At 36.0% G+C, this 15,535-nt stretch overlaps 1 protein-coding gene across 4 annotated transcripts in view; it reads right to left on the reverse strand.

The window, feature by feature from the left end:
* Nucleotides 1–15,535, reverse strand: part of ELMO1 (engulfment and cell motility 1) — a 532,924-nt gene that overhangs the window by 416,632 nt on the left and 100,757 nt on the right. For 3 of the 4 annotated variants that reach the window (XM_032235494.1, XM_032235493.1, XM_032235495.1), the window contains exons 3-4: nt 10,396–10,436; nt 9,101–9,173 (exon numbers count right to left, since the gene is read on the reverse strand). In XM_032235494.1, the coding sequence (XP_032091385.1) occupies nt 9,101–9,173; nt 10,396–10,436 (114 nt within the window). Of the gene's footprint in view, nt 1–9,100; nt 9,174–10,395; nt 12,855–15,535 lie in introns of those variants that run through there. The other variant, XM_032235497.1, reaches the window with a different exon arrangement.

Below are 15,535 nucleotides of genomic sequence, written 5' to 3' on the forward strand. Positions count from 1 at the left end.
GACTACTACTATGAGTGGCCAGCCCTAACCGACCATGGGAAGAGATCGCAATGGACTTCATCATTGAACTCCCAGCAGCAGTGGGAATAGAGAAATCTGGACAGTTATTGATTTGGTTTACAAGCAGGCACACTTCATCGCTTGCTCAAGGTTGCCATCTGCAAAGAAATTAGTGAAAATGTTTGTGAAACACATTTATCGCCTTCACAGGGTGCCCAAGAGGATCATTTCAGACCATGGAGTCCAGTTCACAGCCAAGTTCTGGAGAGAGTTTCTGAAGTCCATTGGGTCCACACAAGAACTGAGCTCAGAGGTTCATCCCAGCCTGAATGGAGCAGCAGAAAGGGCCAATGCAATGGTAGAACAATACATCAGGTGTTACATGGACTATCAGCAAGACAACTGGTCGGACTTACTACCTTTCACTGAAGTGGCGTACAACAATGTGATCCACAGCAGCACTGGATTAACTCCTTTCCAGATTACCAGTGGCATGGAATTTGTTTCCATGCCTGAGCTGCCTAGAGAACCGCCCTCCTCCATGTCTCTGACTGAATGTATGGACACACTAAAGAAAGGATGGGAAAATACGAAGAAAGCTCTAGCAGATGCGGCAGAAGTCTACATGAAGCAAGCTGATAAACACCGCTTGCTCCAACCCCCCTTTCATGTTGGGGACAAAGTTGTTGTATCTACCAAATACATAAGATTAAGAATGTCGAGTTCTAAGAATGTGGTCCAAAATTTCTAGGTTAATTCCCAATATTGAAGATAATTCACTCAGTTACAGTTCAACTCAGGCTACCCAGAAGCCTAGGGAAAATTGACCCAGAATTTCATTGTATCTTGTTGAAGCCAGTAATTGGGTCCAGCATAAGACCATCCACCCAAGCTTTCCCTCCTTCTGTAGTGATAGAAGGGGAAACACATTTTCCATGAGGTGGAAAAAAATCATAGATTCCAGGCTGTATAGGGGTCGCTTAAAGTATTTAGTGCATTGGAAGGAGTACCCTTTGTATACCCTTTCAAGAAACATTTTTCTTCTGAGGAGAGGCTGCCTGTCAGGCCTGCAGCCAATTCCTTTTAGGATCTTTGGCCTGCCACACTCTCTCTTATTTTTCTATGCTGTTTCATTAGTGGGGAATTGGGAGGTGGAATAGTAAGGAGTAGAATGTGTTGTTGTCAAAATAAAACATTCCCTTCCTGAAGCCCAAGGTCATCTTTTGTCAATGCACATGTGAGCCTGACCGGAACTGGATGGGTGGAACTGCCAGTATGTCAATGGAAGATTGGACCATATGATGGACTTGTGGGTGTGAGGGCAAGATCTTGAACTTTCAACTTAGTGGAAAACCCAGGAAGCTTTCAGATTTGGGTTTTCCACAGATGTGACAATATGTCTCTCTTAATAAATTGGAAGTTTGAGGAAAGTTCTGCCTTGGACTCTGATTTAATTTTGGATGATATTTGGAACGCTGGCATCTATAAAGTTTAAAGCTAAAAAGCTGCTCTTTAATTTCTCCAACACTATATTTCTATGCATAGACAAAAATGATCCGTATATTAGAGTACAAAAAGCTAATAGAAAAAAACCCAATCTGTCATTTCTATGGCAAAAAAAAAAACCCCTCTCTTCACACCACTTTCAACTTCTTTCCAATTACTTCTTGGGTCATCCCTAACTAAAACATTTTCATCTCCATTTCTAATTTTCTATTGCATCCATGTCCAATAAAGAATTTGTACCTTGCATTAAAAACTAGAAGCGGGTAACTTTATCAATTGAGTGGCATACTAAATAGTTTCAATTTAAATGAGCAACTTGCAGCAGGGTATTCTCTGTACATTTTCAACAATAACTTGAAAGATTCAAATCGACATTCATAAAACTCTTTTGCTTTGAGTTAAGATTTTCTAGCTATACTGTCACTGTCAACAGAAGGAATGAAATTTTCCATCAGAACACAAAGAATACCTACAGAGATTATTTCACACTCAAATCTGCTTTTTGAATAGCAGTAATTATGCTATTTTTCACTCTACATTGTAGCATACAATTAAGGTGACCAGATTTTCAGACTGGTGAAGAGGGACACTATTGACCGGTCGGGGGGGGGGGGGGCTTGATTAAAAATTTTATATTTTGTCAAAAGGTCCCAAAAGACGATCATGACCCCAGGACACTGAAACCATCATAAATATGAATCTGTTACCAAACATCAAAATTTTGATCATGTGACCATGAGGATGCTGCAATGGTCGCTAAGTGTGAAAAATGGTCTGCTAAGTGTGAAAAATGGTCATCAGTCACTTTTTTCAAAGCCATTGTAACTTTGGTCACTAAATGAACTGTTGAAAGCTAAGGCTAGCTTGCATTATAATGCCTTATGCCTTGCATTTTCAAGAGAGAGAAGCTAAACTCCTAAACACACAAGGAATTTGTCTTTGGTGAATATGCTCTCAGTGTACATAAAGAAAAATAAAATAGAATACATTCATCAAGAATCATAAGCTACTACACTTAGTGATAGTCACTAAAGCCTGGAGGATTGTTCCCTCTGTGCTTCTTTAAAACAGTATATGTTAGAATAGAATAACAGAGTTGGAAGGCACCTTGGAAATCTTTTAGTCTAACTCCCTACTTAGGAAGGAAACCCTCCACCATTTCAGACAAATGGTTATCCAACATCTTTTTAAAAACTTCCAGTGTTGGAACATTCACAACTTCTCTCCTTGATTAGTTTCTACCAATTGCTTTTTGTTCTACCCTCATGTGCCTTGGAGAATAGTTTGACTCCCTCTTCTTTGTGGCAACCCCTGAGATATTGGAACACTGCTATCATGTCTCTCCTAGTCCTTCTTTTCATTAAACTAGACATACCTAGTTCCAGAAACAGTTCCTCATATGTTTTGGCCTCCAATCCCCTAATCATCTTTGTTGCTCTTCTGACTTGTGACTGTTTTTCTCCTTTATGACCACTGCACCATCCTCATGACCACATGATCAAAATTTGCTTGACACCTGTCATGTGTTCATGATAGTTGCAGTATCCAGAATTATGCGATCACCATTTGTCACTTTCCCAGCTGGTTTCCAACAAGCAAAGTGACCAGGAAAAGTCAAACTTGCTTAATGACTGCATGGTTCACTTAACAACTGCAATGACTCACTTAATAACTGTGGAAAGAAAGGTCATGAAATGAGAACCATCTTGCTTCGCAATAGAAATTTTAGGGTCAATTGTGGTTGTAAATCGAGGTCTAGCTGTAAAGTATATGGAAATAATCCCAGTCCCTTAAAATTGAAGTGTGCTTGCCTTGCATTCTAAACAACAAAATATCCAACCATTTTTTTCTTAAATATTTTAAGCAAATGTTGTACAAAATCTCCCAATGCAATAAGCTTAACACTGTATCCTGAAGTGTTGAAATATAAAAACTGTCTTGTTCACATAATATGTGAAAATAGCAATGAATTTAAATGTATGACTTTAAAACTAAGTTTGGAGCTATTGTTTATTAGCCAATGTTGCACTCTATTTTATACAAATGCTTCCGTATCAGAAAACACCCATGTTCTTCTATTCCAGACACCTGTAATGACCCCAAAGGACAGCTATTTGTCTCTGACCTTCTATAACAAATTCATGGCTTTTTACAGAGATACAGTAATATCAACACCCAACTCTGCTCACTGGGTAGTTTCAGATAACTGCTATTTGAGGAGAAGTTTAGAAGTTACTTGCAATCTTGTGGCGAGTTTGCTGTTTAATCTGCTAGTTTTGCAAAAGGAGAAACTACACAGCTGTAAAAATAATTCCTGTTGCTCAATGCAGCTGTGCTGAGCTGCTTTTCTGGCATGATTTGGAAGATATTTGGTCACAGTAGATTAAATATGGATAAGAGAGCCAGTTTGCCTAGTAGTGGTTCAGGCACCAGACAAGAAATCAGGAGTTTCTAGTCCCATTTTATGCATGAAAACCTGCTTGGATGAAATGAGGCCAGTCACTCTTTTTTCCCCTTCTTTCTTTCCTCCTTTCCTTCCTTCCTTCTTTTCCTTCCTTCTTTCTTTCCTTCCCTCTTTCTTTCCTTTCCTTCCCTAACTTTCTTCCCCCTTCCCTTTCTCTGTTGTGGGGAGTCGGAAGGAGCATTAGATCTGCTCACCGCCTTAAAAGTGGGATTTTTTTAAAATGGCTTTAAAATGGCTTTCATTGCTTGAAATGGGTGCTCTGTTTGGGAGGGGGATGCAGGAGGTCCAAATAAGAGGTGGGCTCAGCCTCTGCTGGGATGGAGCAAGCAGAAGGAAAGGCAAGAGCGGGGGGGATGGGACTTCACTGGCAGTTGCAAAGCAGCCTTCCCCTGATTGCCTTCCCCCAACGCCCCCCAACCCTTTCAAAAGCCACCCCCATCGCCAGCCTCTCCCAACCGGATCCCCACCTGCCTCCTTGCTGTGCTGCCGCCGCTCTCCCTGCAGAAAAACAGCCTGCGTCGGCGCACGCACGCGCAAGAAGGGAGGGAGGGAAATCACTGCCCTCTAAAGGCCACATTGGGAACAACACTTCAGAGAAATAAAAACATTTTTATGGCGTCCTTTTTAAAATTGATTTTCTTTCTTTTGGAAAATGGGGATTTTTTGAACACGCCGCGGGACACGGGACAAATTATTAAAAATCGTGACTTTCCCGCCAAAATCGGGACATCTGGTCACCTTACATACAATAAACAATTTAATACTAAATGTTAAGTCCCTATTATTCAAACAGCACTGGCCAGCAGTATAAATGCTGCATGAAATTATAATTTTGTCCTAAATTAAAAACTCTATATAAACAGTTGATGTGTAACTTTTCCATCTCTAATTACCGTAAGTTACTGTTCTTCTTAATTTAACATAATTCTTCTTAATTTAACACAATTATCATTGGACAGTGTTTTGTAGTAATATATATATACAATATAATGGCAGCCAAGTTGCAAAACAAAACAAAGGATGAGATGAGGGATATTTTAGAATGAGCAGCTGGTCTGTTCCTGTTATGTGTTGGATTACTCAGGACTCATGAACATTTTCCACTCAGTATCTTGGTCAAAAGCAGCAGAGAGAATCTCACATGCTACTCTGAACTGAGCATGGTACTCTCAGCATGAAATGAGAATTTCAACAGGCCTCTACAATCACACTGAAGCCTTAATCCAGACATCTTCTAATTCTTTGATTTATTGCTTATTTGCTTTATTCAATTTAGAAGTCACACAACTCCACACAATTCAAGGTAGCTCACAGTTTAAAAGCAAAGAATGAAGTAGAAGATAAAGCTTGTGAAAAAAATGTGTCAAACTCTTCCCATTTGGGATAATGGATAAACTTCTACACTCAATACTACAATAATATAAAGACAAAGATATTGATAATCAGAGAGTACATACTGTATTTTAAAATTGTCTCCTTAAAAAATAAAACAAATGTCAGTACCCTTACAAACTACTTTTGACATTTCTGCTAATAATTTGAATGTGGACAAGAAGATGATTTTTAAAAAACATTTAAAATTGGTCTGGGTGTTCTATATAATATATTTATTTTATTTATTTTTATATAAATATAAATATTTTTATAAATGTTTGCAAGGATATTAGCATTAAAAAATATTAAGATCCTCCGCCAAAGTTGTATTATGTATTGATAGTTGGAAATCGCAGTTTTCAAGGCAGAGCAATTATTCAAATATGAATGAGGAAACAGAATGTTCTATTTTTAGTGGATTAAGGTGAATAATTTGGGGTGCTGTTTTAAATTAGATTAAGCCTGTTTAAGGCTTATTTTACCCATTTTAAATAACTTGGCATGCAACATTGAAAATCTTGCACCAATTTCTGGTAAATATTGATGGAACTGGTTCTAGGAACCAAAGAGGACAAAGTTTTGTAATGATGTCCATAACAGGAGATCTGGCAGAGATAATACTTTATATTTGGATTTTCTTAAAGCTTTGACAAAATCCTTACCAAAAGCTCTTCACCAAATGAGAAGACATAGAAAATGATATTGTAATCTAAGATACTGTACTAGTGACAAAATTCAGAACTGGAAATAAAAAGTTTGCAAATCAGAAAAAGAATATAAAATATGACAGACCATAATTTTTTTATTTGTTCACCAATAATAAACTGTGAGCAATGAGGAGGCAAAGCTGGCTCGTGAAATTAATCTGTTTGACATAAAGTAATCAAAAAAGGAAGTGTTCCAAAAGGGTCTCTCTAAACTGGATGAATCGGACCTCAAAATTACAAATGTAATTTAAAGTAAAATTTCCTTAATACATTAAAATCATAAAACTTCCATCCTAATTAATAACTGGTCTGGAAAAGCATTTTGGAGTCATAGTGAAAATGTCATACTAAGTGGTGCTATTTTAAAAAAACCAATTTCATTCTTGGAATACTACAAAAGAGGTTGAAAACAAGACATCCAATATATGAATCCATTATATAAATCTACAGTGAGATTTCATTTCAAACACTGAATAAACCTGGTTATAAATTTTCTTTAATATAAATTATCGCACTTAGACAGGATATTTTCAGCTGAGAAATATGCCAACTCTCTCTCTCTCTCTCTCTCTCTCTCACTCACGCACGCACACACACACACACACACTGTAAAATAAGAAGAAAAATCTAAAATATTGTTTTTAAAGTTAGCAACTTTAAGATGTGTGCCTTCAACTCCCAGAATTTCTTAAACTGCCAAGTTTGAGAAACAAGGTCTAGAACATCCAAGGCTTTTAAGCAGAACCACAAACATTTAACAGAAGACATTATATCGATATATAAAATGTGAAAAATATGGACAGTAAGATAAGATCCTCCATTAAAATTAAATATTGATTCAGAACCAATAAAAGTAAGTATTTATTGATGCAATGCACACTAAAATGCAAAATTTGCAGCCAGCAAATTTGCAGCCAGCAACTTAGCCTACTTTAAAAGAGATGTTGCAGCATTCATTGGCTACTAGTCATGATGATATTTATTACTTTCTGATCAGTAAAGCTAGTTAAATATGGATTGTACAGCATGACAATTAAGTAGATTAAAATATATCTTTAAAATCATAAAGGATCCTCCTTGATAATTCCTGAGGAATTGAGCTGCAACCCTCCAGATGTTACTGAACCACAATTTCCAGCATCCCTCATCATTAACAATGATGATTGGGGCTTTTTGAGGTTGCAGTTTAGAAATGATTGGATGCTACAAATTTGCCACTCCTGATTATTAAAATTGTCAGAGAAAAGAATACGGACATAAATACAGAATTCTATTTATGATTCATGAAGATAGCTTTCAACATGCAGCATACATCTCCATTCAAAAACATCTACATCCTTACAGTGGCACAACCCAGTAAAGTGGCACAACCCAGCAGTGTTTTAGTTTATGATGTTAGGGTTGTGATGGATCGGGATTAAAGAAACTGAGCTTGTCAGCTGGAAAGCTGATAACCCAGGTTCAAGAATCAAGTGCCGCACAACGCAGTGAGCTCTTGGTCCTGCCTCAGTCCTGCCCACCTAGCATGAATGGGGATTTTGCAGTATTCTTCCTCTGGAGTGGGGTGAGAATGGAGATTCTGCAATATCTTTCTCCTGCCACGCCCACCAAACCACGCCCACAGAACTTGTAGTAAAAAAAATTGAATTTCACCAAAGGTGTAGATCATACTCAACATACCAAAAAGTCTCCATTGATAAGCAAGGGCTGGATGTCTGCTCTATTCCTTCTGTAGTCCACTATAAGCTCCTTGGTCTTATTGGTATTAAACACCAAGTTATTGTCTCCATACCATGAAAGCAACTGTTCCACTTCAACTTGATAGGCAAGCAGGTGCATGCACGGACACGCACACGCACACGCACACACACACACACACACACACACACAGATATAAAGAGAGAGAGACAGAGAGACAGAGAGAGAGAGACAGAGACAGAGACAGAGATTAGTTCTACCACTGTTGTGATTAAAAAGTAATTGCTGTAAATTGGACAAGTTTAATCCAATTAAATATTTGAGCAAACTATCTACTGATAAAACTTTACATTAGGGTGAGATAGAGTATCCATTTATAACTCACTTAGAATTAAGTATTTTAGAATAACAAAGTCTGCTGTCCAGCCCAGCCTTGATGCAGTGGAATTGGGCAACTTTTGTTGAACCTCCAATCTTCCTTTGGGGGTGGGGACAAAGGGGAATTGTGGGGAAAGAGGTACGGCTGCAATTACAGAGAAATCTGGGTCCATGACAGACTGATTTCAGGCAGAGGAACAAAACATACTTGTTATACTCAAGTCCTGTGGCAAAATTTGGATGGAGGGAGCACAATCATCCTTATACTTCTAGATTTTTCAGCAGCATACAATATGCAATTAAGAGTATCATTCTGGATTATGTTCAAAGTTTGGGACTTGGTTTTTCATTTTCAATTACCTGAGTGGGTAAAGTCAATAAGAAGGGAGAAACATTATGTGCCCCGAGTCTTGATTTTATATTTTTTAAAGATGTGGTGAGAGATGATCCATTGGTTCAAAAAATTGAATCATTAATGTGATAACACTCAGTTGTTGGTACCCTGGGCCCAATGTTAGAAGGAATGGAAAGTCTGACTTGATGCAGGATGGCTTACATACTAGATGGGGTAAACACAGATCAGACTCAATTCAGCCAAAACAGAATGGTTGTTATTGCAGAAGCTTGTTTATTTCAGGGCTCTACCAAATTTGACTCTAAGCCAGTTCTCCCAGAAATAGCAAGTTGGTAAAATTGGGTTTTCCAGAAGATATTTGGGGGTTAATTGCCATTGACACTTATATGAGTTTATATAATAAGGAAATTTGATGTTATTTCTGTTTATTGTTATTGTTTTATTGTGTTTTCTAATATTAGTAAATCATCTATATTCTCTCTGGGTAAATGGGGATAAGCTTATGCATAAATATCTTCCTAGGTATTTTAGTTGTAGAACCACACTGTTTGTATTAGGAGTGACAGATTACTTTTTTAATACACCATACATTAACTGAATAGAAATCAACTTGTTTACCTTTTCAGTAATATAAAAATTGGAGCTATCAGCATGCTGCAGTGCATAATGTTCATGGTTTGCTAGAGACCACCTTATAAGACACAAAGATATACATTAGTAAATGTGTACAGAAAAGAGAATATTATGAACAACTTTTCCTTCCCTTCGCCAATTAATTACCATTTTGATAACAGAGCATAAAGGTAAATTTGTAAACAACTTTCAAATCATCCTTAAAGATGGTATTTATCACATTCTACCTAAATGAATAACAGTATGGTTAAATTTCATACTGGTGATACAATTTGTACATATCTTACATCATACATGTGAATTAAAAAGATCTGGGAAGAGATAAGTTTAAATACTAGTTGAATCTACAACTATGGCTAAGTGGCTCAAACAATCAAATCACATCCTCACATAAAGAAAGTTATGGGCTTGCCTTTCTGATTTCTAGATCAAAACATCAGGATATCTAAGCTTATTGGTACTGTTCATGAAAGCACACAGACTGTGAGCAACAGAAGCCACATATAGCTTGGCTATTTCGAAATATATTAAATCAGGATTTATGGTTTGTTAAATCTGAACAGTATACTTCTTTCTCTCCTTCTCCCCAAATTGGAAATGAGAGTGTATATCCCCCTCTTATTACAATTCCATAAAGCTAACACAAAACAGAAGATCTCATATTCTTAATGTCAGATTGGGCAATAAATTAATGTTTAAAATATTTCACCTTCCAATTCTGGACTTCTCAAAAGGATCCCTATAAGATTTAATGGCATAATATATGTAAGTCCAAGAATACAGCTAGCTGCCAGTGTGGGCAGTGCTCCAAGTCCACTTGATTCCATCTTTATAATAATGTGAAATGATCCCCAATACTATGGGTAATTGAGGAAACTTGCTTTACAAAGCTACACACAAACATCCAGCTCAACCATAATGCCTATTGGATAACCTCAGAAGCTATGTTTCTTTCTTTGTCTAATATAACTTTTAGGGCTGTGTAGCACATTGGGAAAATTTTGGATACATATGTAGTGAATAATGTAATTTTCTCCCCTGGCCACTTTCAAAACTAAAGAAAGGCAGCTGAAGCCCAAACTCAAAATATTTTTCCATTTTTCCCAGTACAATAAAAATTATGTTCATCTTAATGTAAGATTAAAAAACTGAATGTATAAAACAATAGCAGTTTACGTTCCTTAATATGAGATGATTGAATTAACCACAAAGAGGATTAAATTTATTATGTACAGTGCATTTGGAAATTATAAAAATAACAGTAGAAAAACAGAACTTACCCATCACAAACTTCTTTGATGATTGCAGTCAGTGGCTTTTTCTGAGCATAAAAAAAGAGAGTGAATATCATTTTTATGCCTATTGCAACATAATCTCCAATGCACATTTGCAATATGAAATAAATTTTAACTTATTTCAATTAATTAGTACTTCTAGAATATTTCATTCTAATGATATATCAATCTTTATTTATTTATCTAATGATTGATAATATATGCTATCAATTCTCTGTTGAAAATATTGATCTAAATGGCCTAATTAAGTAAGGCAAGTTAACATGCCTACACAAGAGAATAACAGTTGGAAGGAACCTTAGAAGAGCATATATATGTAGTGTACATATACTGCACATATACATCCACATGCATATACACATACCGATACATATGTACATATATTAAAAATACAATTCTAAATATTATAAAATGATACTTTATTATAGAAGTCTTCATCAATGATATATTTGGGATTACAATTCCTATCAACTAAATACAGCATTTTCAAGTAGGCATTGCGATAATGGAAGTAGTCATATGTCTTGACAGGAGGGAGGTTCAGATCTAAAACTAACATTTCAACTAAGTCCTAGTTCAAGTTTGACATTACTAGCAAGTTTAAAATAAGCAGAACTTATAGTTTCAAACATTACTGAACTGAATCAGAATGCCCATTGTGCAGAATCATAATGCACAGTCTAAATTTTTACATTACACTAAACCAGGATGGGGAGAAATATATTTTATGACCAAAATAATAATATTACAAATAATTAAGCATGGAGTATTGAAAGGACTTTTATGATTCCCTAATGCTGTTCAAATTCCCAGATAGATTAAAGTTAACTTCATATTTTAACACAAGTGTTTAGAATGATGAGGAAAGAAATATCTAAACAATCCAATCTAATTATCTTCCAGTAACATGTATCATGAATAAAATATGTTTTGAATAAGAAAACTAGCTCTACCCTGTATCACACCCCTTTCTTTCTTACATTATTTTTGTTCATGCCTCTGTACACAGTAATAAATATAAAACACTTTCTACTTTTACAGGAATGGCCCCTAAAAATTTCAACAGAACTCCGTCTAGCTTATTGCGAATTTACTATGTAGCAAGTCTATAGGGTTAATTTTATTTTGATTATGGCCCCAAAGATAAAAACATTGCCTGGTTTGGTGATGTCACAATATTCCAAGCACTGCTTAAGCATAAATGCTTGCTTTTTACAGAATACAAAAGAACAGCTGTCCTGAAGAAAAATGATTGTCATAAAAATTAATTACTTTAGTTACAGTAATAATGAAGAAACAAATCAGGATTGTTTGTTTAATGAAGGAAAGTTAGGATGGCAGAGGTTGCAGAGCATGGGAAGGGAGGTACAAAAGGTACAAATGAAGAGGGAGCTGAAATGCTTCTGCAATTGTAAGCGGGGATAGGCTGCCAAGTGCCTAAATGTTGATCATGTGACCATGTGGGCACTACAATGGCCAAAACCTCAGGCATGAGTTGCAAATCCATTTTTTTCAGCATCTCCGTAATTCAAACAGTCCCTAAAAGAATGGTCATAAGTCAAGAATTTCCTGTCCTCATGTTACATTCCAAACTGCAATCTCCTATTTGACATGATCATCACCAAAGGGTCTTTCGGATAGTGATCTCTCTCTCCCATTATTATTAGCCTTCAATAACATTTTTAGGAAATACATAAGTTTAAATTAGGCTTCCAGCCGTAGTCATTTCTATACCACATTCATCATTTTCTGCTAATGGAAAAGACAATACTGTACTGGGCAATTCATACATTAAAGCCCAGTTTTATTCCAACCACACATTATTTTTTGCAAACTTGAATTCCTGTTAATAAAGGAGAATATTTGTAGCTCAAGATTTAAATAAGGGGTTCTTTGGAATATGAATTTTGAGGTATCCTTGGTGTTCTCTGAGCTTGATTGTTTTCTTGTAGATGTTTCATTATCCAAACTAGGTTAACATCATCAGTGCAAGAAAACAATCAAGCTCAGAGAACACCAAGGACACCTCAAAATTCATATTCTAAATATTAATATTGTCATACTATACAAAAATACATTTGCTCATGTTTCACAACTCGAAAAGACATACAGTAAAATGGCACATGAAGAGAATGCCATTTAACTTTTAGAAATATTTGTTATATCCGTAAAGTAAAAGAGCTTTTTCAATAAGTAACAAGCATATCAAAACTTTAATATTATCCTAATGTGCCTGTACATTTCTCCTAACAATCTTTATCATATAACAAAAATTATATTTTGTTTTCCTCTCTTAATAAAAATTAGAAAATTTATCTTTAGTGGAAACTGTTGTATGCAAGATGCCGTTATCTGAGGAAGGCTTCCACAATTCTCTCTGCACAGCAACTTCCATCGGAGTTCTGACTACAAAGCAGACCTTTGCAAGTTAAAAAGATCAAAAGTGTAACACATGTATTGCTGAAAAATGCCACACATGCAACATCACCTCCCCCTCGGCAAACAAATTAACAAAAGAGCCAGTGTCCACAGAAGGGACAGCTGGATTTGTAAGCAATATGTTCTCTCAGTTCCCCCACCCCCCCAGTTGGAACAGCGTGTCCAAAACTTTGCCTATGTACCAATTTTTCTACTGTCTTATGTGGGGAGGAAAATGCAAAAAAATAAAAATAAAAACACAGAATCCCAGTTATAAAATGCATTTTAATGTATTTATCTGAAAAAGTCCTCTTTAGTAAGGGAAAGATAAATCCTTTTTTTTCTATTGCTTGTCTTCAACTTTCAAAAAGTTCAGAAAAGTGCCTTTTTCTCTTGTCCAATTATAAATATTTTTTCCATTTTAGGGACAAGGACAATGGTTGTTTTTCATTATATTAATCTCCACCCATTTTAGCATTCTGTGAATAACTAGCTTAAAAATGAAACAGACATACAAATGTTTTAACATAAGCTGATTTCTTGATTTAAAGTTACAATTCTGTGGTTATATGGCAATGTATGCCTAGTCCATTCTTACTGATTCTCTCATTTATGACAGATAGCAGTATCAAAACCTACAAGCAACGGAGTTGTACAACCAATAGGAACTACCGCATTTATATATATTTTATACTTTATTCTGTTTTGTTAAGTGGTTTTTAAAGCCACTGCCATTGCAAACACCAATATCCTTACAGTGTCAGGGTTCCGACCAATGCCCTAATTAAAACATGAGCCTCGAGCCAAGCTTCAAAAGAAATCCAGTTATTTTTAGGAGCTTCTTGTCAGCATTTTTCAAGTGAAGTCAACTCTGACCCCATTTAAGTTATATCCTAGTCTGACCCTTTCTCTACCCCCACCCCTCCAAGGTGTGTCATTAGTCACATTCTCCAACAAAGAAATTTTGCGGGTTGTAGAGATCACTCCCCTCCAGCCACTGTGGATAATCATGGAGATGGCTTTGACAGAGAGAAGGCTGGAATGTGCTTTTTATGTTGACTGAAGTGCTCACTCGCTGCAGCTGCAACTTTTGTTTTCCCATCCACCTTGCCTATAGCAACTTGAGAGTAGGTCAGGGATGGTTTGCGAATTGTCATACAGATTGTCCCTACTAGAAGAAATCCATTCCCACTGGGGAACTCAGCTAAAACTTCAACAGAAGCTTCAATATATTCCTTAAAATTTCCTTGAAATGTACCATAAATATTAACAGGTGACTCTGAGAAGCCAAAAAACAGGATTGCAAACAACTCCCTGATGCCAGAGAATGAAATATGAACACTTTGTTTAAATTTACCAAAGCACCAAGATCACTTTTTTTCTTGCAAGAATCTTCTCAAGGTTAAAAAACTGACTAAATTAAAGGAGTACAATTAAAGTACAATTAAATTCCCCACTCAGGGTAATACTTAAATTGTTCTACTACATTTCTGTATAAACCAAAGTTTTCTCTCCTTAATTCTGGGAGTAGTGAGAAGGCTTCCATTTCTATGGAACATGTGATGTTCCATAACACAACCAAATTAAGACTTGCTGAAAAACAAAACACATTTATGTAAAGAGTAATTAAAATAATAAAGTTAAATCTGTTTTTAAAATGGTGTTAAAGGTAACTTATAAAAAGAAGATAAAAGTTATACATAATAAAATATATTTAAATAAACATTTAGCAAAACATTGTGTAATTTTTCTCTTAATGCTATAACTTCAAGCACTGCTCATAAGTATCTCTCGTTCAGCATTGTCCTAAATTTGAAAAGTCGCTGAATGAGTGATTGAGCGGAACACATTGCTTCCTAAATACTTTTGGGTGTATCTTATAAATGTGTGGCTACTAATTAAGAATACAACCTGTGGTTTAATTTATCATGTAACATTTTATAGAAATCTTCTGCTTTTACACAATGGCAATATACACCCTATAGTACCTGTTGGTTAGGCTACACACACTCAAGAAATATATGAAAACATTGGACTATTATTGAAACACATCTAGTATACCAAATGCAACTCGAATATTATGGTCTCCTAAAAGCAGTGGGCTTGCCTGGAATGCAGCTCGGATATATGAAATATTGTTGTTACATATGTGAATGGAAAACCTTTCAAGAGACTCAATTACATTAAAAAGAAATGGCCACTACAGAGAATTTGATTCCAGGATAGAAAAATGAATCACTTGTTAACTTGACAAAGATATGTTGACTTCCACTTCACACAAAACTCAGATTGAAGAATGTTTTACAAAAGCTATCAACAAGGAAGGGGAAGATTTTCATTATTTGAGGCAGATGTTTCCAAGAATAACTAGTGCCAAAATTAAGAAAGCCATTTTTATTAGTCCACAAAGCAGGTATGTCATAAATAATAAGTGATTCGAAGACCTGTTAGTGGGGTGAGAGAAAATCACCTGGAAATCACTCAAAGAAATCACTGAGAAGGGGAGTTGGTCCTACCTGAGATGCCCATTCTCATAGGTAGGGAGGAGCACCCAGAAATGGGTGTTATTGTTGTCTTCTGTCTGGAGACTGAGCCCGTCATCTTTTTTGGTAACACCCCTCTACTGAAATCTTCCCCAGTTTTTCGACTTAGTCGACTGGCTGTCAAGACGTATAATTGTTTTCTCTACAAACCTACCGTATTTTTC

The sequence above is a fragment of the Thamnophis elegans genome, chromosome Z (genome assembly GCF_009769535.1).
Source record: "Thamnophis elegans isolate rThaEle1 chromosome Z, rThaEle1.pri, whole genome shotgun sequence".
Taxonomy (NCBI): Eukaryota; Metazoa; Chordata; class Lepidosauria; order Squamata; family Colubridae; genus Thamnophis; species Thamnophis elegans.